General features: G+C 52.7%; 4 protein-coding genes across 5 annotated transcripts; 3 read left to right on the top strand and 1 right to left on the bottom strand.

The window, feature by feature from the left end:
• Nucleotides 1-509: 509 nt before the first annotated feature.
• On the top strand, nt 510-2,663 carry LOC131206456 (transmembrane protease serine 9-like). Its single transcript, XM_058199010.1, has 2 exons — nt 510-2,070; nt 2,135-2,663. The coding sequence occupies exons 1-2, from the start codon at nt 510-512 to the stop codon at nt 2,593-2,595; spliced, it is 2,022 nt and encodes a 673-aa protein (XP_058054993.1). The 3' UTR covers nt 2,596-2,663.
• A 2,676-nt stretch (nt 2,664-5,339) lies between these two features.
• LOC131216402 (angio-associated migratory cell protein) lies at nt 5,340-6,949 on the bottom strand. The gene is made up of 3 exons (XM_058210884.1): nt 6,809-6,949; nt 5,832-6,744; nt 5,340-5,767 (listed from the first exon to the last, which is right to left on the bottom strand). Exons 1-3 carry the CDS (start codon nt 6,924-6,926, stop codon nt 5,557-5,559), a joined length of 1,242 nt encoding a protein of 413 aa, XP_058066867.1. The 5' UTR covers nt 6,927-6,949; the 3' UTR covers nt 5,340-5,556.
• Nucleotides 6,950-7,816: 867 nt separating this feature from the next.
• LOC131205717 (Y+L amino acid transporter 2) lies at nt 7,817-14,012 on the top strand. 2 transcript variants are annotated; one of them, XM_058197952.1, is made up of 8 exons: nt 7,817-8,010; nt 10,351-11,030; nt 11,993-12,211; nt 12,277-12,547; nt 12,610-12,730; nt 12,795-12,998; nt 13,070-13,219; nt 13,290-14,012. In XM_058197952.1, the coding sequence occupies exons 2-8, from the start codon at nt 10,718-10,720 to the stop codon at nt 13,524-13,526; spliced, it is 1,515 nt and encodes a 504-aa protein (XP_058053935.1). In that variant the 5' UTR covers nt 7,817-8,010; nt 10,351-10,717; the 3' UTR covers nt 13,527-14,012. The 2 variants fall into 2 exon arrangements, with proteins under 2 accessions (XP_058053935.1, XP_058053926.1); XM_058197943.1 differs by lacking the exon at nt 7,817-8,010 and adding an exon at nt 10,106-10,224.
• Nucleotides 14,013-18,080: 4,068 nt separating this feature from the next.
• Nucleotides 18,081-23,347, top strand: LOC131214828 (zinc transporter ZIP6). Its single transcript, XM_058209162.1, has 5 exons — nt 18,081-18,615; nt 18,822-19,266; nt 21,856-22,152; nt 22,233-22,985; nt 23,056-23,347. The coding sequence occupies exons 1-5, from the start codon at nt 18,373-18,375 to the stop codon at nt 23,301-23,303; spliced, it is 1,986 nt and encodes a 661-aa protein (XP_058065145.1). The 5' UTR covers nt 18,081-18,372; the 3' UTR covers nt 23,304-23,347.
• Nucleotides 23,348-23,378: the final 31 nt, after the last annotated feature.

The raw sequence follows: 23,378 nt of genomic DNA, 5'->3' as shown, positions 1-23,378 counted from the left end.
AAACCTAGAATATCGGATTACTATTCGGTTGGGCAAAAGGATGAAAATGGGGTCTTTGGCTTTATAATTAGTTTTCAAAATTATATTCTCTCTTCTTCTCCAAAATAAAAAATGCACTTACATCTTAAGTACCAAATAGAAAGTTATCCAGGGGACAATGGGGACAAAAAAGTCTTTCCTTCATGCGATGACTAATGAACAACTCCAGCACCTGCCATCTTCTTGATTATGCTCCTCAATTTCTCCTCAAAACAAATATGATCTTTCGCGAGGTCTGAAGCACTTCGCCCACGGAGCCGTGAGGATCTCCAATGAACTCATGCCGGGTGAGCTCATCCGCGTCCCATTCTGATTGGCAAACACTCCAGATCGCTCGTTAAGTGAAGATTCATTCATCACAATCAGCGCTCGAAAACTCAGCGTCCCAAAGTGGACAAACGGACCGCGGACGGAGCGATAATGCGCACTCCTCAAAGACGTCACGCCTATCAGCGCTATCAGTAGTCAGAATGGGTTCGGAGCGTTCGGTCGTTGTCCGGTGGTGGATGTTCTCGGTGGTTCTGGAATTGATCACCGTGGCACTAGTTTCGGCCGAGGCCACATCAAACTGTGCTGGAACGTACGCGAGTGATGTCCACTGTGGCTTACCGGTCCTGCAGGCAGCGGGAGGCCTTCCCAGGCACCCGTCGGAAGCGATCCGAGGCGAGTTCCCGTGGCATGTGGCCATCTATCAGTTCGACTCGGCCGTGCCCGTGTACGACTGTGGGGGTTCCCTGATCAGCGATCGCTTCGTCCTGACCGCGGCCCACTGCGCCGTCAACGAGAACAACGGGTTCCCGCTGAGTGGTGAGAAGTTCCAGCTAATGCTCGGTTATCATGACCTCGGCGAGCGGCAAGACGAGGGCTGCAGCGAGCGGGTCCGAGTGCGGAAGGTACACGTCCACCCCGAATTCCGATCCGGGACCTATCGGCACGACATCGCACTGTTGGAGCTAGACCGCCCGGTCCGATTCACCGACCGGGTTCTGCCCGTGTGCCTTGACACATCGGCGGAAGATCCGGCCGAGTTCTACCGCACGATAGGGAAGGTCCCCGGGTGGGGCTACACAGAGTTCGACGAGGTGTCCAGTTGGCTCCGCATGACGGAGGTACCGATCGTCAACTACACCCGCTGTCTGGCCAGCAATCCGGCGGTTTTCGCCAACACGATGCACGATGGCATGTTTTGCGGTGGGTACGCCAACGGGACGAACGTCTGCAACGGGGACTCGGGGGGTGGCTTCGTCGCCTACCGTCAGGGCCGCTGGGAACTGCAGGGGATCGTGTCCTTCACGGCCCTGCGCGATGAACACACGGCAATCTGTGACACCCAGCAGTACTCGGCGTACGTGAAGGTACGCCACTACCGCGCGTGGATTGCGACCGTTTGTAACACTTCGTTCGAGGGACCTCGAAGGAGCGAGAAGCTAACGGTGCCCCCGGCCGATGAGGGGCGTCCGGCCTGTGGCCAACGGAAGATCAACAAGATGCCGCTCATCGTGAACGGAGTGCGGTCCTTGGCCGGCGAATGGCCCTGGCATGCGGCCATCTTCGAACTATCGAAACGCTCGCGCGAGTACGTCTGCGGAGGAACGCTGATCAGCGAGAGCCACATCGTGACGGCCGCTCGTTGCGTGAAGAATTGGCATCCCCGGAAGCGTCCCTACGTGGTCCAGCTCGGGCAGCACCAGCTGTGGGAGAGTGCGACCACCACTCGGGAGGTTCGCGTGATATCGGTCGAAACGAGTGACGACAGCCAGATGGCGCTGCTCCGGCTCGAGGCCGACGTTCAATACGACGATTACATTCAACCGATCTGCCTTCCGGTGGAGAACAAAACATCCGACCCGGAGCCGGTCAGTCGCACAGGATTCATTGCCGGCTACGGACGAACGGATCCCGACCGCTACGATTTGTCTCCGGTTCTACAAGCTACCACGATGCCCCTCGTCGACGGTGGCCTGTGTGTGGTGTATCGGATCTTCGACAAGCGCACCGCGGACAAGATGCTCTGTGCGGGTCACGGAAACGGTAAGTCTGGGGTTGGAGAGCCCTCAGCGTGGAGCTTTTGATCTCTGACCCTCCCCAAACGCAGGTACGAACGCTTGTCTGGGCGATGAGGGCGGTGGATTCTATCAAGCAACCGAGTCGGGGACCTGGACCATCGGCGGTGTCATCAGTAAGATCAACATCTACCGGAACCGGTGCGATACGCACGGGTACGTCGGAGTACTCGATGTGGCCCAGTATCTCGCCTGGATCCTGGATCGTCTGCAGCATACCCTCACCGGGCTGGTCGACATTGCAACTTCCGGGGGCGCCTTCCCAGGCCAGGGCAAAGGACAGTGTAAAGGTTGCGGATGGAAGCAACATCGGCGGCATCGTCCTCACCACCGGCGCAAGGGTTCCGACGAGGACCGATCGGGTGAAGACAGCAACGAAAGCCGCGAACGATCGATCGCCGAGTCGGTGAAGAACGTGATGCACGCCAAGGTGGACCTGGTGAAGGATATCCATGGGGTGGCCAGTTCTTCGATTAAGAAAATTTTCGGCTAGAACCCGGAAAGTGTGAATAACCCGCAGAGAAAGCGGGACCCGTCCCTCATAAAGCGTGCCTATTAAAACACAATAAACAGTATAAGTATCATCCACTTCGATTGGGGAAGAATGCCAAGCGGAACGCCACGACGCCCGGTACGTGCCTCCGAAGGGGGCAATTACGGGTCATTAACTGGTGGGGCTTTTGTTTTCGTTCCTCCGTGTTTCCTCCGGGTTGTTTTTGAAGTGTTCCGGTCGCGCGTGGAAAGCTGCCGAAAGAAGCTGGCTGGCGAGGTGGAAAATCCCCTACCCGCCATCGGGAGCCATAAAGCGGCCGGGTTCTGAACAGTTCCCCGTCCGCCTGTCTGCCTAATCTTCAGCGGTGCGCGGTGCGCGTCGCGTCTAATGATCCCCCGCCACGGTCGGTGGTTCCGCGTGCAGAGATCATCTCTTGGCCGCGGCCATTCTTTGCTTGAGACGCTTGAGAAGTTTGAAAATCTCTCCGCCATCACCGAGGGGGCTTGGTAAATAATGAAAACTGTGCCCCGTTAGGTTGGTTAAGTAGACAAATTCTCAGCCAGAGATCGGGCGCGAGAAGTGCGCATAGTTTGTAGCAGTTTCGGGGTCACGGAAGTAATTGAGAGATTAGCGGCAAGGTTACTCCTCACCTGCACTGGGCTTTCTCTACTAAGCCCGAAAGATTAGGGGCGACCCTCGTTCCGCGGCCAAGCTCACGTTTCGGGACTTCGGCGCTGCTCCAATAAAACAAAGCCGAACATTTAGGGAAATTTCCTCCCAATCTCGATGTTACATTGTGGAGAAGAAGAAGTTTGATTCGTAACCTCAAAATTGTACGACGATCGGAGAACTGGGGCTGGGCGTTAATTATCGCTAATTAGTCAGGAGCCGGATCACGTTCCCCCGCTAATAGCTGAGCCCGTTAGAACTATATTTTATTCCAGAATCAAGCAAAAGCTCAGTGTTAAAGACCCTGGCCCCTGGCTAATGAGTGTCACCCAACGTGTACGATCGAGACTAAGGAAATGGGATGCTGACTTCAATTCCGCTGTAGAATTTCTTCCAAACTTTCTTTTCTCCGTCGCAACTCGGGCCCATAAAGCAGGAACAAGAAACCGTGACCTCCGCTTTCCGATCCGAGTTCGTTCTTCCCGACCCGCCATCGGGCTTAAATGGCACAATTAAAACCGGGGTTCCAAATTAGTTAATGAAGCCCACCACAAAGTTGCGGGGTTGTAAATGTTTCACTTTGGGGCCCGAGAGAACCACATGCTCCGAGGCGCTCCAACGTCGGACTCTCGGCCGGAACCTGTTTCTGGCGATGTCCGCTCGACCACCCCACACAATCCATCTCTCCAAAAAGACGATCCGCGAGTGACGTTCGCCTCTGCCGTAACGGTATCGCCACCGGCTTGTGGTGTGCCTTTTGTAGAGCAGTTCTTCGGCCATCGTTTATAGTCACGACAGGTTTCGATCGTCAGCATCGCTGGGGCAAGAATTTCGGAGGTGACGGAGTCGAAGTTGGATTCCGCAGAACAAAACAAACCGCCGCTGTCCGTGTCCGCGAAACGAAGACGTGTCCACCGGCACCCTGAAACGAGGGGGGAAGCGTTTGAGGGAAGCCGATCCAGCTGAAGGGGGTTTGATATTTAAATCATGCGCCGATTGAGCGATCGGCCTGTGGCACCTGTGGCGGCGTGGAAGCAGTGGCCTTTCGCACGTTCCTCTTCGCTTTGAGGCGCTGACATTTAGAAATCTCCAAGATACGGCCGAAGTGAGCGAGTGGCGGCATCCCGAGTCTCGGATCGGCTGCGAGGCTGCTTCATGTTTCATTTTATGTTTCGCCGGCCGCTCCTCGATAATGATTAATTGCAAACGTTCGTTCGCTGCCAGGAAGTGTAGAATTACATTTTCATTACCCAATCGATCGATCGGTGCGTTTGTCGTCGCAAATTGGTCGTCGGCGACAGGTTTTCTCTTCGCCGGTAAAATTTCCCTCGCCCTCAGCAACGGGGGGAACGCAATGGGCAAATGGTCCTTGCGGCGCCGTTGCGCAAGTTCAACTCGAACCATCATTCGCGCGACACTACAGTTACGTTTGCATCACCACGATCGTCGTCTTCCGGCGAGGGATATTCGCGCAGCGGAGATCGAAGACCCCGAAGGGGTGCGAAATTGTTCATCTTCAGCCTTACACGCCGTGTGACCTATTCTGCAACCGAAGCTGGTTGTAGTTTATACACTAATTTTTATAGTTTCTTTACTCATTTTACTCACAAGACGATCTAACACAATCTTTCACACGGTCTCGTGAAACCGCGTGTTGACCGCACAACAATCGACAAATCGGTCAAGTGAGATGCGCCAATTGCATTTTCTTTTCTGCTGCCGCTTTCAGATTCCCAGCTTTCCCACAGCGCGTTGAGAACGCCGAAAGGGCGAGCACAAACAGAGAAAACAGTATATGCATATGTATGTGGTGCGTTTACTTCCCTCGCCACGGCCACGGCGAAACCTGTTTTCTCAAAATAATATTTCGGCTTTCTTACATCCCTTTTCATGTTCTGCATTTTGACCCAATTCGGCGGATACATTCTCGACGTCGTGTTGAGATCTTGAGCAGCAGCAACCCGACTACTTGACGGCGAGCCTCTCGCTTATCGGACCTGGCGAACAATTTAACGATCTCCTCGCTGTGGCCACCAGCCAGCAAGAGACAATGTACCGTTAATGAATTTTTGGGAACGCCACTTTTATTGCTCCGTGACAAGATCAACGAGGTGAAGGGTTATTTTGCATTGCCCTTCTCTTTCGCTCTTTCGCCACGACGGTTCCAGGTGGAGCCAGGTTACCGAATAAACTGGGAAATTATTGCTTTACCGAAAACAAAAAACCCAAAAGACGGTGCCCAGCAACTGTACAAGAAGTCGGGGGATTTATTGTGGGCAAGGCCTCTGCTTGTCACTCGACCGTCGGGATGTCGAACAGTTTCACCGTCCCATCTTCGGACGCCGACAGGATAATGTTCTTTTCCTTGTGGTAGACGAGGGCCTGCACGGCGTCCCAGTGGCCCTCCAGAATGAATCGCATCGCCCCGCTCCGTAGATCCCACGCCTTGATCTGTCCCCCGAGCGTCCCGGCGCAAATCGTGCTGTCCTTCAGCCAGAGCATCCTGTAACAATGTGAATCGTAACGTAAGCACACAGTTTTAGCGGTTGACGATCCCGGAAGCTCACCTCGTGATTCCCGTTGGCTCATCGTCGCTACACTGGACCCGCTTGGTTTGTCGCGCCACATCCCAGATCGTCACCGTGCCCAGAAGCGTCCCTGTAGCCGCCACCTTGAGCTCGAAATCGGGATAATCGATGAGCACCGATTCGACCGTACTGTCCGCCGCGCTCGAATCCGCCAGCTTTCCGACCGGTCCATTGGCCCCGATGATGCACGCACAGCCGCCATCTCCGCCGGTCACGAACAGTTGACTTTCCCGATCGACGGCCAGCGAAATGATGCCGGTGGAGGATCCGGGCCCCGGCGGCACATCCATCACCGTGGTGTTCGTTTTAAGATCCCACAGCTTAAAGTGTCCATCGCCGTACCCAACGGCCAGCCTCTTGCCATCGTGCGTTAGCTCGGCTGCCTCGCAGGTCGCACCGTGGCCCTGTAGCACCTTGCAATCGCCCGACGGTATCCGCCAGACGTACACCTCGCCCGTCTGTGCGCCGGCCAACAGCACGTGGGCTGCCGTGTGCCACCGCATCCAGCACATATCGCCCAGCGTAAACTCCCATACTTGGCGATAGTTTTGGCTCACTTTAAACACCTGAATGTACCCGGCCATATCGCCCGTCGCAACAAACGCTCCGTCGTGGCTAAAGTCGACCGCAATCACCGAATCGCTGTGGTTGGTCACTTCGTGAACCACCTCGCCGGTGATGGTGTTCCACACGTACGCCTTATCGTCTTCCCCGCCCGTTACAGCGAGGTCTTCCGTCGGGTGTAGGGCGCCACAGAACACCGGGGATGTGTGTTTGCTGAACGTGAGCTTGGCATCGTCGCGCCCAGGCATTCGGCTGTGGTTTCCGGCGGCAGCTTCATCACCGGCCATAAGCTCTTCGTCGTCTTCCTCATCGTCTTCGTCCATGCCGGCTGATAAAATTCAAACTTGCTTACTTATCATCTTAAACATGTCTCAAGCTGCGAGTTTACCAACCATTGGCCTCCCGTTCCCAGTCATCGAGCACCTCGTCTGCATCGCCCACGTAAACCAGCCCGTCTTCGTCCTCTTCAATGAGCAGATGCGGTGATTGAGGCGGAGTATTGTTTCGCATTTCTATTTAACGAAACATCCACTTTGCAAACGATAACGAAAGAGCAAAACGTAAACACGTGCGCGCAAATGTAAACAAATGCAACTGCCAAAAAAACCGGCCGTTTGACAATTAAGCGTTACGCGTTACGAACGTCACAGAAGGAGTACTAGAACCGCCGTTACGGCCGGTTGCGTTAAAAAGCCGGGGCAAGATTTAAATTTTAAGATGTGCAATGTTTATGTTTTGTGTCGATCCGAAGACCTTTATCTATTTGAGGCCCCAGATTTAAAGCAGAAATGCTTTAATGTGCACTGTGCAGCAAATATCACTCAGCAACGAACCGTTTGGTATTTTAAGTCGGGACGATTTCTAACTTTATGCATAAGTTCAGCGACAGCATGATTTGGATAATCATGCTGTCGCTGAATTTATCGATGATGGACGGCAAAAAAGCAGATCGAAAAACGCACCGGAAGAGATTGAATTTACAGGCTCTTCACGTTTTGTAAACACATTGTTAGGCAAACAACAATTTGGCGCAAAAAAGACGACATTCTTTCTGGATATTTCTTTCAGGACCTCAAACGCGAAGGAAGGGAAAAGCGTGGTGGAGGATAAGATCGCGATCATCCGCTGCGAGGTGAAAGGTCCTGTCGTAATACTTCAATGGCCATTCGCTGCACTGTAAGTTCCAAAATGTTCTCTCCGGTATCGAACCGCAGGACTTATTGACCAACTTAATTTAATTGGTCTCGACGTGTCGCCAGCTTGGTGTTGGTGCAAACTTGAAACTTGGTCAGGTTCGTAATCAGGTTCAAAGTTACGTTCAAAAAGCAGTTGGATTCAGAGAATCAGCCAGAAAAAAATGCCCAGAAAAAAGGAAAAACTTTGCCGGGTTCGGACGCGTTTTTGTGAGATAATTTCCGTCGAATTTTGCGTTTTCCGGTTCCGGTTGAAGATCGGCAAACTCCCTTTTGGAGTTTAGCACGTGAAATCCGGTTGGTTGTTTCGTGTGTTCCGTTCGTGTTCCGTTTGCGTTGCGTTTGTGTTTGATGGTGAGCCGACAACGTGTTCAGTTCAGTTCGGCCAAAAGGGGTCGAAGGTAAAAAATTCGCTCGCGTCTCACGGCCACCTCGCGGAACAGAACGGGAACGGGCACGGGTCTCGCGGAACGGGTTGAACAGAACGAGAACGGAACGAAAGGAACAAAAAAAATTCTCCCGCCGAGCTGTCCACGTGGACGTTGCACGGGATCGATAGAGAAAGCGCAAAACACACTCGTTTTACTGCATTGCAGTTGCAGTGCGTTGCAGTCGGGCGTAGAACCGAAGGGTTAGACTGGGACCCCGGTGCGATGAGTCATTTCGAACTTTAAACAAGGCCGGAACGGCCGGAAAGGGGAACGGCAATGTTTACTGGAAGTTACTGTGGAATTGCGCAAGGCTGTTGTTGAATCAATCGGGTTCCAGTTGCCTTCGGCATGGTAATCTCGTTTGGCTTTCGAACCGAAACCGAATGGAGTGGAGTGTAAATATTATTATTGCATCACTTTTTTTACCACACGAGATCCGGCGGAAGATTGTGTAATGTGAGCTATAATTGTTATACGCTTTAAAAAGCATTCGAAAATGTTTTAACCAAGACCCGTTGATAGTGCTTTAAATAAGTTCTTTGCACGGTTTCCGGGAGAACTAAATAGCCGAAATGGCAATGATGGCATTAATTCACTTTCGGACCTTCATTTATGTTTTATGCTCCAGTCCGCGACCCGCTGCTCCGACATTGTTGACACAGTTCTCAGCCGTGGTGTCTGTTTCCAGACGTTGCTCAATCCTTTTTACGTTCTGCCCGTTTTTTTGTACAACACGTGTCGCTGTGTCGCGCTTCTGGCGTAGTTCTGGCGAGTGTCGTGTTGGCGTCTCGAATTGCTCCGCAGACGACTCGTGCCTTAAATTCAATCGGCGGCTTTCGCGCCACCTCTCGAGCGGCCAAGTCCAGCGGCTAATCAAATCTCATTTGCTCCACTAAAGTGGGGCCTGAAATCCGGGCCCGCGCCCGCGCTTGTCTATGTTCCTTAAAGGAGGGCAACTCGTATGGAGCACTGCTCCTGTGCTGGGACACTTTCGACCCCCTCGCGTGTGCATGTCGTTAGCGTGGGCCATTCAAACGGCAAACGGCTTTGTGAAGCAGTTGTCTTCCACTCCGTCATCTTCCATTCAACCCACCCAAAACCCGACAGCGAATTCCGGAACACGATGGAAGAAATTGCGCACCCCGCCAAAACCCAGCGTGTGTTCCGTTTTGGATTTTATGTTTTGGCGAAATCGACCATAACGCCAAAGCGCGGCTCGCACTTCCACTTACCGGCCCCACCAGCCAGCCGTGTAAAGCCGTCGGATTAGCGCAGCGAGTAGCGTATCGGGACTGCGGCCGTGGAGTCACACGCGGTACGGGATGATTTATTGTGCGGCCCTCGGCAAAGTGGATGTGATTTTGATTGAATTATCGCGCTTAATGGATGGCGTTTGTTTGGTACGGTTTGGATGGTTTCTTGGTAAACACACTTGGCCGGTAGTTGGACAGGAGCAACAGCTCCAGCGTGCTGCGGCCGGATTGGCCAGCCAGAAGGGGTTGATGGTTCATAACTTTCGGCAGCTAATTAGAATGCCGAAATAAACAGTACGCTTGGTGCTTGGTTGGCCACAAAATGAACGTGGAGACGTTAGAGATCAGCAATAGAATCGGAAGCGTATCCAGTTACTTTTGCGTTTGGTGCAGAATTGTAAACAGACTCTCAGCGAACTGGGTCACGGTTTCCAACCAGGAACCGGCTTCCGGCTCACGTTTGGAACTACTGTTCCACTTCACCCGTAGTTGCCGACATTCCGCCGGAAGCGATCCGCAGCCGTGCGTCGGCAATAAACAAAAACAAACCCCAATTTACCCGTTGGACACACATTTATAGACAACCCGATGGTGGCTATTTGTGTACGCGAAAAGAACGACGGGGGAACGAGCGATCGTGCGGTAGGCCGAATTAAATCAGCTCTCGTCGGGCCCGCGGTTCCGTAGTTGGTTCGTCCGTCCGGCCGCGAGGAACCGTTGCCAAACGGGGCGAGCATAAAGAAAGCGAGGAGGATCGTCTGTTTCGTCGGTGTGTTTGGGGCCTTTTGGGCCGGAAAACGATCTTCGCGTGTCGAAGATCCCGCGCACTGCTCGGTGCGTTACGAGCGTTACGATCGAGCCGATTCCGCTTGGTGATCGCGGCTGTTGGCGGGATTGCCCGTTAGTCGTTTGTAGCATCCCGGAACGGCCGGTACGTCGCTCGGCGCCTCCGCGAACTCACGCTCCAGTTGCTGCTGCGGCCGCCCTGCTTACTCTGCGCTCAATGTGCGGTCCAATTTCACCTCTAATGGATCTTTTCCCTTTCACGGTTTTGCAGATTGCGGCCCGAACAGCATCACCAGGGACGATTGCGTCAGCTTGCAGGCGTGGCGCCGCCAACCCGGTTATTGGCCGTTCGCCAGTAACGCACACGATCCCGACGGCACACGCTATGGTCCTTTGCCGGGCGACGATCGACGACGACGCCGGTAGCGACTGCTCGATGGCGCTGTGCTGCTGACGGTGATCCCGACGGTGACCTTAACCTTAGTGCTCGATCCGGGCGGTGCTCCCAACCCTGTGCCTTCATGCTGCCTTTAGTGTGTGCGGTGCCTTAAAGTTCCTCAATCTGTTCCGTGTCTAACGCCCCCCGCTGTCGGGTGATCTTCTACTGTGCGGTGCTGGTGCGGTGTATCGAAGGAACGATGGCTAAAGTAGGCGACATGGACAACCGGCCAGCCCAACAGGGCTTCGGGCGTGAAAGCGAAGAGGCCAAACCAGCCACCGACGGCACGGCGGATGCCGCCGGTGCCTCTGGCAGTGGTGGTATTAAGATGAAAAAGGAGCTAGGACTGATGGACGGCGTGGCGATCATTGTTGGTGTGATAGTGGGTGCCGGCATTTTCGTGTCGCCGAAAGGGGTCCTGCTGTACTCCGGATCGATCGGGCAGGCGATCATCGTGTGGATACTGTCCGGTGTGCTCAGTATGGTCGGTGCTCTTTGTTACGCCGAGCTCGGTAAGTATAGGCCTTTTTGGACTGGTTTTTGCGATCTTCCCCGCACAGCTGTTATCATGCCCTGGCGTCCGGTTTATAATGGTACAGAAAAGAGTACAAAAGATTCTCGACCCGAACGCACGACCACTCGAAGCCGACGGTCGGTGTTTACCAGATCGCTATCGGGACACGCTGGATCGGTTCCTGCGTGTATTTGGTTGAGTGGTTTCGAGCCGTGGAGTGAGCAGCTAGCCAAAGCGAGAGAGAGCGAGAGAGAGAGAGAGAAGGCATGCTGATAAGAGAAGCCGGAACAATGTAATTTTTTGTTGCCCAAACGTATGTTGTGTCACAGAACGCGATACGACTAGAGACATTGGTTTTTTGCTAGTTTTGCCTCTCTTCGACGCGTTTTGTTTGCTCCAATGTCTGTCGGAACTTTGATAAGGACTGAGGCGATGCTCTCTAGAATACTCGCAGCGATCGTACGAAACATATTTCGAGTTTCACATGCAAGCGCCCCCAAAAGTTGATAAGAAGCGGGCGATCGATGGCATCCTAGCAACAAGTTCCTCCGACACATTAATAGGTGCGCCTATGTTTTAGGCTGACAATCTACCCTCTAGATAGGCGATAGATCTATACAAAGATTTTTGCAAAAGAATTACAATCGGTTACCTTCTGCAAACATCGCGTTAAGCTGTTGCAGTCCCCCTAAGCCAACAGAATGTGGTTCTTACCAACCCGTTTCGATTTTGCATTCAATAAATATTCTCTCAAAAAACTGCAAAATATGATCCCAATTAATCATGTCATTCTCCCCGGGCACGGGTTGCATGTTTCACACTGAACTTTTTTCGGTCGAAACGCCAAAAACCGGTTCCCGCGCGCACGGTGCGCATCCTGGCCCCAAAGTGTCCCGTGGTGTGGTTTTAAACCGAACAAAAAATAATACATTATTTTCTTTCGGTTCTGTTCTGCCCCAGGAACGATGATACCCAAGTCCGGCGGTGATTACGCGTACATCGGCGAAGCGTTCGGGCCACTGCCGGCCTTCCTGTACCTGTGGGTCGCCCTGCTGATCCTTGTACCGGCCGGCAACGCAATTACGGCGATCACGTTCGCACAGTACCTTCTGCAGCCACTCTGGCCCACCTGTGAGCCCCCGTACGAGTCCGTCCGGTTGCTGGCGGCCGTCATAACCTGTAAGTGCCAATTTTGCGGTCGCGACGAATCAGAATGTAACGAATTTCGCCTCTTTCGCCCCCAGGTCTGCTGACGGCCATTAACTGTCGCAACGTGAAATGGGTCACCCGGGTAACGGAAACGTTCACCGGGATGAAGGTGCTGGCCCTGCTCGTCATTACGGGGGCCGGAGCGTGGCATCTGTTCAGCGGCAACACGGAATTGCTCGAATCCCCGTTCGCCAACTCGAAGGTACAGCCCGGCTTCATAGCGGTGGCGTTCTACAACGGACTGTTTTCGTACTCGGGCTGGAACTATCTCAACTTTGTGACGGAAGAGCTGAAAGATCCCTACCGGTGCGGCTGCAATGGCCCAAAGGCGGTGTACCCGATGCTAATCCCGATCCCGTTCTTTGCAGCAATTTACCAAGAGCGATCTGCATCAGTATGCCCGTCGTGACGATCATCTACGTGATAACGAACGTTGCTTACTTTGCGGTGCTGCCTCCGGACGAGATGCTCTCCTCACAAGCCGTGGCTGTGCGTTATCAAATGGTCAAGCGAAACCACACAATCCCTAATCAATCTGTAATCCTCCGTGCAGGTGACGTTTGCGGAGAAAATGCTAAGCTTCATGGCCTGGACGATGCCTCTGTTTGTGGCGTGTTCCACCTTCGGCTCCCTGAACGGTGCCATCTTTGCCTCTTCGCGGCTGTTCTTTGTCGGTGCACGAAACGGACACCTTCCGGCGGCACTGTCACTGATCAACATCAACTGCCTTACCCCGATACCATCGCTGCTGTTTTTGGTAATTATAAGTCCCGCGGCTCACTGACCAACGCGTGGCCAGCTAATCGAATCCGCTGTCCCGCTGTGTAGTGTGCCCTTACCCTGTTGCTGCTCTTCATCCGGGACGTTTTCGCGATCATCAACTACGTGAGCTACGTGGAGATTCTATTCATCTTCATTTCGGTGGCCGGACTGCTTCGGTTACGACAGAAAGCACCAGATACTTACCGCCCGATCAAGGTTCGTTCGCCGGAGGACCGATCCCCCAAAAAGGTCTCATAGCTACATGTGCCTTCCCCCCATCCCACAGGTGTCCCTCGTGGTGCCCGTAGTGTTCCTGCTGACGGCCGGGTTTTTGGTCATATTCTCGGTGTTCGAGTCACCGATGGAGGTTGGCATCGGCACGCTGATCATACTGCTGGGCATTCCGGTGTACTACATCACGATCGCTAAACCGTGGAGTTGGTTGACGCAAAAGTCCCAGGCGTTCAATACGTTCTGTGCAAAGCTGTTCCTGTGCATGCCCAACAGCGACAAGGTTGACTAGTGGCCGTCGGCAGCCGCTCTCACCGTTCAACAATCTCTAGTTTGCTCACATATCACAAGCAATGTAAATAGGCTCTGGCGTACCCTATCATTCCAACTGTCGAGAATAACGGGACCGCTCCAGTAATGTCTGCCAACGAAAGCTATCTTCCCGCGCGCCAAGCTCTCAATTTAGCATAAGTACGGTTTGAAATCATATACGTAGCAGTATACGCAGTGCACGTAAGCGTAACGCGCCCAGCGAAACCCGGGGGCCAATGTGGGATGCGAATGGTAAAGAGAGGAGGCGAAGCACCGCGGTGCGTCAACCAACCATTCCCCCGAATTGGCCAAACGCAGTGCACGCAACGCAACACAACAGAACAACGAAGACTGTTATCGACCCTCTTTTGCGAAGGGATTTTAGAGAATATTTTCTAGACCGTAAGCCAACCAATAAGTTACTGCTAATAAATCTCCTCTGTTGGAACGATAGCCACCCCTCCGTTTAGCAGACAGAGGAAAGAAAGATCGGTTGCACTGTGAACTGTGAAACATTTATTTGAGTTCTAATAATCGCACACGTAATTAACGTTGATCAGTCACCACGGCCCCATTCTGCACTCAATCATTTTTATTTACGCACATTTCTATTTCAACTACAATTTTACGCCTTTTTTGCACTCGAAACTTCGTTGCATACTTCCTTCGCTGCAATGGGATTTTTTTATCCAAACTTATTTGATATAATTCCAGCGGCAGGTAAACACCGCTATTCTGATCTTCCTCGCGAATGTTGATTCTAGCTGAGTGGCAAGCACCAGACAGAAGCTTTATGTACGGACCTTCGCAATGTTCACAGGGATCAAAGGGTTGGATGAGTGGCCCCGGTATAAAATCATAGTATTCTTGCAGATGTTTACAGCAGTTGACTAGCCAACGCACATTGTCGGTCACTACTACGCAATCTGGGCACTGGAATTCGTTGGGCTCGATGATCCACGTGTGTTCGTACTTGACTACTTTCGTTGTTGAAGAGCTTTTTTGTACCGCACCGGAGTCCATATTGTTGCACTGTGCACAGCTTGACGGAACACTCCTATTTAAAACCCTTTCGATCCTGGTCATGGCGGAATGGGATAACACTTACAGGAGGTGTAAACAAAGGGTAGTCTTTTAAAGACTGAATCGGTCACTTAACTAGATAAGGTTGTTCTGATAACGCAGAGCTGCCAGTTTGTCGTATGAATGATCCTTTCGAACTCGAAGTCCCGAAGTGAACGTAGCCAGATGCTTCGATCTGACTGATATACACTGCTTGCCAATAAAATAGGTGAAAGTATTGAAGGTGCATTATTTGACCATTTTTCAAAACCTATTGCATTCCCAGGTACTACAATGATAGCATAAGATAGTAGTACTAAAAATAAGAGAAAGATAGATAAAGAAAGAAAAAGAAATGAAAATTGTAGGAATTCAATTATTACAATAGAAAGCAGCTAAAAGTACCTAGCCAAAAAATAGGTAAATCTGCGTATAGGGCAAATTTTAATGAATTTACGCGGTTTGTACTTTTGCTAGTATCAAAAGTCAATATTATATTTCAAAATTAGTCAGTATCCCTTGTATCCACCGTTGTTTTGAAGCAGTTCATGCATTTTCCTTGGCAGCGAACCGATCAAATCCTGACAAGTTTTTGCAAATGGAAGAATGGAATACCATTCCTGCTGCACTTTTTGCCCTAATTCATCTTTGTTTGAAAAATATTGTCCAGCTAACTTTTGCTTTAAGGTATTCCACAAGTTTTCAATGGGGTTTAAGTCAGGAGGCTGACTAGGCAAAACTGACAAATTATTGCCATCAAACCGCGATTTCATAGCCTGCGACGTATGCTTGGGATCGTTGTGCTGTTGAAATACAGATCAGATCATGAAAAATATCCCCAAATCATGATCCTTCCACCTACATGTCTTAATTATTTTTTTTTTGTAAACCTGGGATGGAATTTTTGGCCATCAGATCGTCAACCGTTTCACTGAGAGTCTGCTCGAAACAAATATATTTTGGGTTCGTCGCTCCATAAAATATTATGCCAATTCTTCGTAACCTTCAGTACCTTCCTAAGAACGGTATTGAGCAGAAAACTGTTACCCCATCTGTAATTCTTTTATTCAATTTTCGTACGTTTCGCCTTCGTTGCGCATGTTCTTCAGAATCTTTCTTTGCTCAGGATTGCAATGGCTGCTTGGATGTTCTACCTGGAAACAACGATTTTTATATACCAATTCAAGAAGTCGGTTGAAATTACAGCGTATACAACGAATTTCCATTGACCAGGCCATAGCAGGCTGCTGTCCAAATTAGCGGTAACACACCTATCACTTTTAACATAAATATCACCAACATAGCAAAACAAAATGACCTAAACTAATGTATCTAAGTACAGTATCAGTTTGGTGATCATTGTTTCAGTAGTGGCTTGAGTACAGTTCAAATTGTACCCGCTGTACACCTACTTTATTGTCCAGCAGTGTATATTATGTTTAGTGTCTCATCGAGCACCTGAATTATCTCAGAGGGTTAAGCTTACCACTCCAGTCAAAGTTACGAGCCATCAACTTCACATCCCGGTTCCAGTGATTTCTACCAAAGCCCCCAGCTAAACAGCTCATCGATTGGGTATCACATCCACGATCAATCCCTCGCGGCTGAACCCTTCTGCGTTGTCCATTAATTAACTTAGGCCATTAATAAATCGCAGGCCCGCGTCCAGGCGACCAGCAAACAGTTCAACTCACAGATTTGCATAGATGCTCCAGCGACGCGCCACAGAACCCTTGCGCATCGCACGAATACTAATTGAACTCATCCGGGGGACGGTAGATTGACGGTGCGGGCGCGTTCACGCCTGCCCGCGTTTGTGATTTTTATCAACAACCATGTGGCCGCCGGGTGTGACGTCCCAGCGTACTTTGTAGCGGCTCACCGGAGCGTCCATCTCCGCACATGGCTTTTCTGCCCGTTGCCGGAATGTTCCATACAGAACGCGGCACGCGGTGGCGTGGAGAAACCCACGGATGGGTTTGGCATGGGGCAGCGAAAACTCAGGCCCCATACTAATTTACTCCCCTGGTGCCGTGCCACGTTCTGCGCCGTGGCGCGGATTAACGGTTTGAACGTCTCCGCGTGATTTCGCTCGATCCGGCCCGATGGCAAATTTATGAAATTGTATCAATTTGCGTTAATAAAATGATGCTCGGCGACAGGCGAACTTGGAGTGAAAGGATTTGCACACGCCCCGCGGCAAGGACACACTCTCTCGCTCCGGGCCCAATAAATTGCCACTAACCGTGCGTATGACCTTCGACCGCAATTTTCAGACTCATTGCCATTGCCAAACCCCATCGGAACTTGTGGCCCTCAAATCGAACCCGCTGCCGTGGACTACATTCAACGAACCTGCGAAATTTCAGGGTCAAACCATTCAAGTCTAAAGCCTGCCTGCCGAAAATCTCGTTGAACTGACCAAAGTCGCCGGCACCGGAAGAAGCGTGACGCATGAGCCGCACAAGCGCACGCGCGATAATTCAAAGTGACAGTTACACAAACCTTCACCCCGAGCCAGCGGCGTGTCTGGCACGGGAGAGTGTTTGAGATGAGCTTCCCCCCAGGGGCCCCGGTCAACAGCCGCGGTCCGGGCTGCAGTTTACCTCGAGCGTAAGTTAGTGAGCGGGGATTCGGTGATGGTGATGAGTGTTCCGGGCGCTCGCATTTGTTTGGTCAACTATCTAACACACGCAGCAGTGTTGCCGGACCGCTTCGTGGGACTCCGGTCCGTTCAATGTCCGTTTCACACCTTCGATTGCATCAGCAGATGTGGCCACGGTGAAAGCGAAACCCTACGATGTGTCACGACGAAAATGGAGCGACGCTGCTCAAACGGAACTAGTCCTGGAGTTACTCCGAAACAGGTAAAATATGAGCGCGCTGGCAACCCGGCCCTTGGATGATCTGTCCACGGGCAGCAGTGATGAAGATGGATTGCCCCCACCGCGGATATTCGCAATGGCGCGAGCGAAGGCCGCGAAGCTGCGCGGGTCTCTCAGAGATCTCTCCGACTCTCCGGCGTTGCTAATGGTAACGAAAGCTTCTCCCCGAATACGGCCAGCGCCATCGCCGAAGCTCTGGCAGCACTCGTGAGAGGGCGCGATCGCGGAAGATCGTGATCGCCGCGGACACGGGGACAACTTTATTTGAACGGAGCACTACCGTCTGCCGTGAGCCGCGAGCGTGAGCACCGTCGCCGCGGATAAAACCGTGTATCTCCGGCCACCCGCAGTATACCCGGGCCGTCCGCAGGCATCCGTCCGTCAGTAGCCATCACGATGTCGCCCCGGTCGTAGCGGTCCGTGATCCGTCCGTCGTGTTCGTTCCACCCAAGCTCTGTTCCGCGTTAGGGTGCGTGCCGCTCGAAGCTCGATTCGCCGTTTATTTGTTTATCGATACCCAGCCGGTGGCCACCATTCACTGGTGGTGCCATTCACTTCCGTTCCGAGCAGAACTTGGGCGTCTCTGTGTAGTGTTGGTTCGGGTGCTCCAATTTCCAGGTGCCATTGTGGCCCAGCCGTTAGAAGGGCAGCGTAGCAATAAACGAAAACGAAACAATCGTCCCGCGAACTGGTGAGAGTGGCGGTCCGAATGGCGTAACCTCGACCGACCGATTGAAGGGAGCGTTAAGTAACGCCGAACGCAGTGGAGTGAAGCAAAGGGCCACATCTCTTGCACGGATCCTTTCTAGACTGCCAAGGGTGCCAGTGTGACCGTGAGCCTGAGAACGGCAACAGGTCGGCAGCAAGTCGAAGTGTACGATGGCGCAGAAATTCCTCACGATTCCCGGTGCCAGGGCACTGCTGGGGCTGACGGTGATGTTGTGGCTGACGAGCAGCGGGGCTCTCGAAGTTGGCCCGGCCCAGAGGCCGCCATTCACCAGCACGACGCCGTCCGAGTCGCCGGCTCAGAGCCAACCGCCGCAGGCGACGGCGGACGGCGAAAACAAGTTTCTCAAATATCTGTTCAACAAGTACGGCAGCAAGGGAGTGATCTCCTTCGAGGTGGGTAGGAAGTGCGGCCCCCGAGGCTGTCCTTGGTGCGCTTAAACTGGTCTCTAATTATTGGGTTTGGGCGTGATTCTTGGTGATGTATTGGAAGCGTCACTAGAAGGATCCTATCGGATGAGATGTTTGCTCTCCGATAGTGGATCGATCGGTACCCGGTCATTGTGGCCATCGTTATCACACTTGCCTCCAACTCCTCGCAGGGCCTGGAGCATCTGATGCACAGTCTCGGTCTCGGAGGGCTGGACTTTAGCGGTTCGCACGGCCTCAAGGAGCACCGTCCGGAAGGGTACGACTTCGGAGATTACGACGTCTACGGTGGCAGCAAGCAACCGCCGTCCCATCGCCACGATCAGGATGACTCAACGCCGGAGCCACCGGTGATAACGTTCGCCAGCACGTTCCCGGACACCACCGGTGGCCACCATCATTATCCGGGACATCAACACACAAATGCTGCTAGCAGCGGAACCGCTGGACCCTCCAGTACCGTTACAACGACCACCAGCACCACCACGCCGGGACCTACATCCACCCCGTCAGATGAACACCAGGCGCCACGGGATGGCGATGGCGACGGTCGCGTCTGGCAAGAGATGATCTTCAAAGAAATCCACGATCCTCGGCACCGGCATCCGCGGAATAAAAGTAAGTGTCTGCAGGGTCACCTCGCTGTGGACAAACACCTTAATGAGAGGCGCTCGTCCCGGACACACATTCAGGTCACATGCCGCGCCGTCGGCTGGCCAATTGACGCTACTTACGGTGCGCTTATCATCGCCCACACACCGGCCAGGCACGTCGAACGCCAAGTCCATCATCGGACTAATCTGCCGTAAAAGTGCCACACGGCCCCGCGGTAGATTGCCCGAGGGTCAGGGTTTCCTGCGGCCACTCGCCCTCGGCTTCGACGTCCGATCTCCCGAAACGCCGTGTTTATCCGAGATAAGGAACACCAGGGATCATTACGGCGGGCGGAGATGAGCCCTGACTGCGCAGTTAGCGAGCGAGCCGTGCGAAAAGCCCCACTGGCCCCCACCGTCCTCCGTTTGGAGACCAAACAATCCAATCTGCTTCCGCAGTGTTTGGGAAAACAATTAGCAAAGTTCCACCGACCGATCCTGGCCCACTATTTTCGGTTAACACACCTATTTTTACATTGTTTTTACCAAACGGAACTCAACCGGGTGAAACGTGCGTTGATGCCGTCAGCCGATTTTATGCTCGAAGGATGGCATTACTTTATTAGTGTCTACGGACAACAGCTGGAGCGTTGCGCTAGAATGCGTGTGCGCACGGGCCGACAAACCTCTGTAGGACGTGCGCCATATCGTCCACTGAACCGCCCATATCTCTGATCTTCGAGATCTGAGAGACAAGGCTGATGAGCGGTTCGTCGAAACAGTTTAAGGAGCGATAATTTTCTACAAAACTTCAAGAAGACACGGCCACAGGACACACACTCTGCGGTTGGCCTTCACGGAGACTGTGGCCGGCTGCGGTCAGCCTGAAGTTCACTGAACCGATCGCGAATCGATCGGTTTTCGGCCGATCGCCTTGCGCTGCGATGCTGCTGGCGCTTTCTTTTCTGTGAGGCTTTCTCTTTTGCATTAAGCGCATCATTTTTTCCCTACTGTTTAGGCAGTAACTTCTCAACTCCGGTTCCTAATGATTGATGCCACGACATAACCGGGTGCGATCGGCCTGCTGTCGATCAGCGGCCGATCGAGTGACTTGTGCGGCACCATAAGAACCGTACCCGTACCCGTTCCCGTGGCGTGTGCAAAACTCCTTTACGGCGCATTCCTGGCGTTCGAGGGAGGAATTTTAAGTTCATTCATCATGGCGCCCCACCCTTGGCGCAGGGGCTGGACAGTATTTTGGGGGGCTGGGCGGTCTCAAAATCAAACGAAGCCGGTGAAGGGCCGCTTCTCTTCTCATCAGCATTCAAGTCGTTTGTCGCGAAGCCGCCGCCAAGTCGCGAGAATATGAATGGAAATTCGTTAGAATGCACGGCAAAGCATAATGAACGTACGAGGGGCTCTTCTCTTTGTCCACTTTATTGAACCGTTTCATCTGGCTGAGTTTGAAAACGGTGCCGCAGAATCAACGCGATGGCCACACCAAACACGTCGCGGATCACTGCGCAACACGAGACGTTTGGGTCGCTTATCGGTCGCCCGATGCGTTTGGGGGGGTTTATGATGTTCCGCGTGCGCCAACTTTTTTATGGCCATTGATTTTAGCGCACGGCCAGCGTTTAATTGCCGGCTCACGAGTAGCATGGAAAAGTGGACATTCCGTTGTCCCTGGACGAGCTCCCGGGCATGCGTTTGCTTGCGACAAATCAATGGTGAATTTGTCTCCGACCGTCCGGATTTGACATTTTTCTTTCTCCGAGCAATCCCCGGACGAACCGGTTTGCAAACGGGGGGTTTACTGGCCGGCCGGCCGGCGGGGCTTTCGTCTCGCCGGCTGTCGGCGCCGTTTATGGTCTCACGCGATGCAAATGCACTGGCACAGGCCGCCGGGTAGTTAATCACCAGCCGTCGGTGTGTGGGGTTTTCCCAGTAAAAGGCGGCAATGAAATGTACTCCAAGTTGGAAGCATACAGTTTGAACTTTTGAGCGCCGCATGGATTGAAAGAATTCTATTACCTATTATGGATTTTAAATATGCGAATGAAATTTCAATCAAAATGTCGGTTGTTTTTTGTGCCTGGCTATCCGGAAGTCACTCCGAGTCAATATATTGCGTTGCAGACTTCCTGTTGTTGTCATTTAAATTCAGTGGTCTCTAGGCCATCTCTCGATAAAATGGATCATCCACAGCATCTTTGGCATTTCAACCCCAGACACCTAGTGGACCCAGTCCAAACAGAACACCCAGCTTCGGGCCCCTCCGAAAACAGGTTACGGGCGTTTTCTACGAAAACACTACTAAGTCAGTGTTACGCAAACAGATCTGGTATGCAAAATGTTTACCCGTCCGTGCTCTCTATTGCTCAAACGCTCTCGAAAACAACAAACCACCAGCCAGAGGGTGACAAGCGTGTTGAAATGAGCGTGAAGTCAAACAGAATAAAACGACGGTATTAAGACGTTCCGGGTTGGCGCGTCTTCCGCGTCACGAGGAGCGAAACTATCACGCCCGTTTTTATCATTATCCCGCGGGATGCCGCACGTTCGTCGGGGTCGTAACTGGGTCGTAAACATGCCCTCTTTTCCGTTCAAACAGATGTGCCATACTGCTTATCACCGATGTCCATCATCCATCTGGTGATGGAGGAACCGGTGCTGGCGAAACAGCACAACCATCGCCGGGAGCGATCCCTGGCCCATAACCATGCGGAGGACAGCGACGAGCACGACCTCGAGTCGCTGGCCGGCGACGCGAGGATCGAAATCACACCGTCCGAGTTTAAGGATCTCTGTCCTGCGTTTCTGGTGCAGCTTGATCAGAAAGCTTGCAGCTTGACCCAGAAGCTCCAGAAGGAAGGCAACCCTCACCGGGAAAAGAAACCGTTCTCGCAAGGTATTATTACGGATCGCTCGTATAGAGGGAATCTTGGGGGCACGGAGCACCGGGTTTGATTGCTTTTTAACTGTCCCCAGCATGGATCTACGCCTCGGCCTGCGTTCTGGTCATCTCCCTGTGCGGCCTGGTGGGAGTGGCGATGGTGCCATTAGCCAAGTCCATCGCCTACGACGAAATACTGAGATTCCTGATTGCGCTCGGCGTAGGAACGCTGTGCGGTGATGCACTGATGCACCTGCTGCCCCACGCACTGCTTCCACACGATCATCACGAGCACGAGCACGGTGATCACCATGGGCCGGAGCACGGTTCGTCGCCGGAAACGAGAGCCATGTGGCTGTGTTTGTGCACCTTCGGGACCGCATTCTTCATGTACAGCCTGGAGATGATTCTGCCACTGTTTCGCGACGGAGACACACATGGCCACTCGCACAGCCACAGTTCGCACAGTAATAGGGTCGAGCCCCGATCAGCTGTGGCAGGACCGCCTGGCGGCCATCATCACGCGGACGATATCGAGCTGGAGCACTCCGAGGTGACGAAGGAGAAGGAAGCGAACACGATGCTGGCCAAAAAGAGTCCCCGGAAGCCGATGACGGCCGTCGCCTTCATGGTGGTGCTGGGAGACGGGCTTCACAACATCACGGATGGGCTGGCGATAGGGGCTGCGTTTGCAATCGACCCCGTCACCGGACTGGCGACCTCGTTCGCCATCCTCTGCCACGAGTTACCACACGAGTTGGGCGACTTTGCGCTTCTCCTGCAAACCGGTGTCAGCATCCGGAGGGCCATCTTCCTTAACATAGTATCTTCGGTCCTGAGCTTTATCGGTGAGTGAACAGAGTGCGCTTGGGGCCGCCAGACATCAGCAAACTAATTTGTCGTTTGTGCGTCTTACAGGAATGGCCCTGGGATTGCTGCTGACTGGACTGCACGAGTCGGTCGTTAGCTGGATCTACGCGGGAACGGCTGGCACATTCCTGTACATCGCACTGTCGGATCTGGTGCCGGAGATGCGAAACGATCTGGCCAACAGCGAACAGAAGCTGAAACTTATTTCTATTCAACTCGCAGGGCTCACACTGGGAGCCATAATTATGCTGCTGATAGCCCTGAACGAGGAAGCCCTTCAGCAGTTATTTGATTAGGTGCTAGGTAGTAGAAGACAATGTAAATAAAGATTTTATGAGATTTTTACCGCGAACGTTAACCATGCGCTTTAA

Source organism: Anopheles bellator, chromosome 1 (assembly GCF_943735745.2).
Source record: "Anopheles bellator chromosome 1, idAnoBellAS_SP24_06.2, whole genome shotgun sequence".
In the NCBI taxonomy this organism is placed as follows: domain Eukaryota; kingdom Metazoa; phylum Arthropoda; class Insecta; order Diptera; family Culicidae; genus Anopheles; species Anopheles bellator.
Note: the sequence above shows the minus strand (reverse complement) of the source record. Positions and strands in the feature narration are given on the sequence as shown.

What these genes read in the sequence shown, in the direction of transcription:
- LOC131216402 (XM_058210884.1), bottom strand. Translation starts at nt 6,926, where the DNA reads ATGCGAAACAATACTCCGCCTCAATCACCGCATCTGCTCATTGAAGAG. An exon ending in CTGGGAACGGGAGGCCAATG is followed by an intron (nt 6,745 to 6,808) that starts GTTGGTAAACTC and finishes GAATTTTATCAG; the next exon opens with CCGGCATGGACGAAGACGAT. An exon ending in GAGCCAACGGGAATCACGAG is followed by an intron (nt 5,768 to 5,831) that starts GTGAGCTTCCGG and finishes ACATTGTTACAG; the next exon opens with GATGCTCTGGCTGAAGGACA.
- LOC131205717 (XM_058197952.1), top strand. Translation starts at nt 10,718, where the DNA reads ATGGCTAAAGTAGGCGACATGGACAACCGGCCAGCCCAACAGGGCTTC. An exon ending in GCTGGCGGCCGTCATAACCT is followed by an intron (nt 12,212 to 12,276) that starts GTAAGTGCCAAT and finishes TTTCGCCCCCAG; the next exon opens with GTCTGCTGACGGCCATTAAC. An exon ending in ATACTTACCGCCCGATCAAG is followed by an intron (nt 13,220 to 13,289) that starts GTTCGTTCGCCG and finishes CCCATCCCACAG; the next exon opens with GTGTCCCTCGTGGTGCCCGT.
- LOC131214828 (XM_058209162.1), top strand. Translation starts at nt 18,373, where the DNA reads ATGGCGCAGAAATTCCTCACGATTCCCGGTGCCAGGGCACTGCTGGGG. An exon ending in CCGGCATCCGCGGAATAAAA is followed by an intron (nt 19,267 to 21,855) that starts GTAAGTGTCTGC and finishes CCGTTCAAACAG; the next exon opens with ATGTGCCATACTGCTTATCA. An exon ending in TTCGGTCCTGAGCTTTATCG is followed by an intron (nt 22,986 to 23,055) that starts GTGAGTGAACAG and finishes TGCGTCTTACAG; the next exon opens with GAATGGCCCTGGGATTGCTG.
- LOC131206456 (XM_058199010.1), top strand. Translation starts at nt 510, where the DNA reads ATGGGTTCGGAGCGTTCGGTCGTTGTCCGGTGGTGGATGTTCTCGGTG. An exon ending in CTGTGCGGGTCACGGAAACG is followed by an intron (nt 2,071 to 2,134) that starts GTAAGTCTGGGG and finishes CCCCAAACGCAG; the next exon opens with GTACGAACGCTTGTCTGGGC.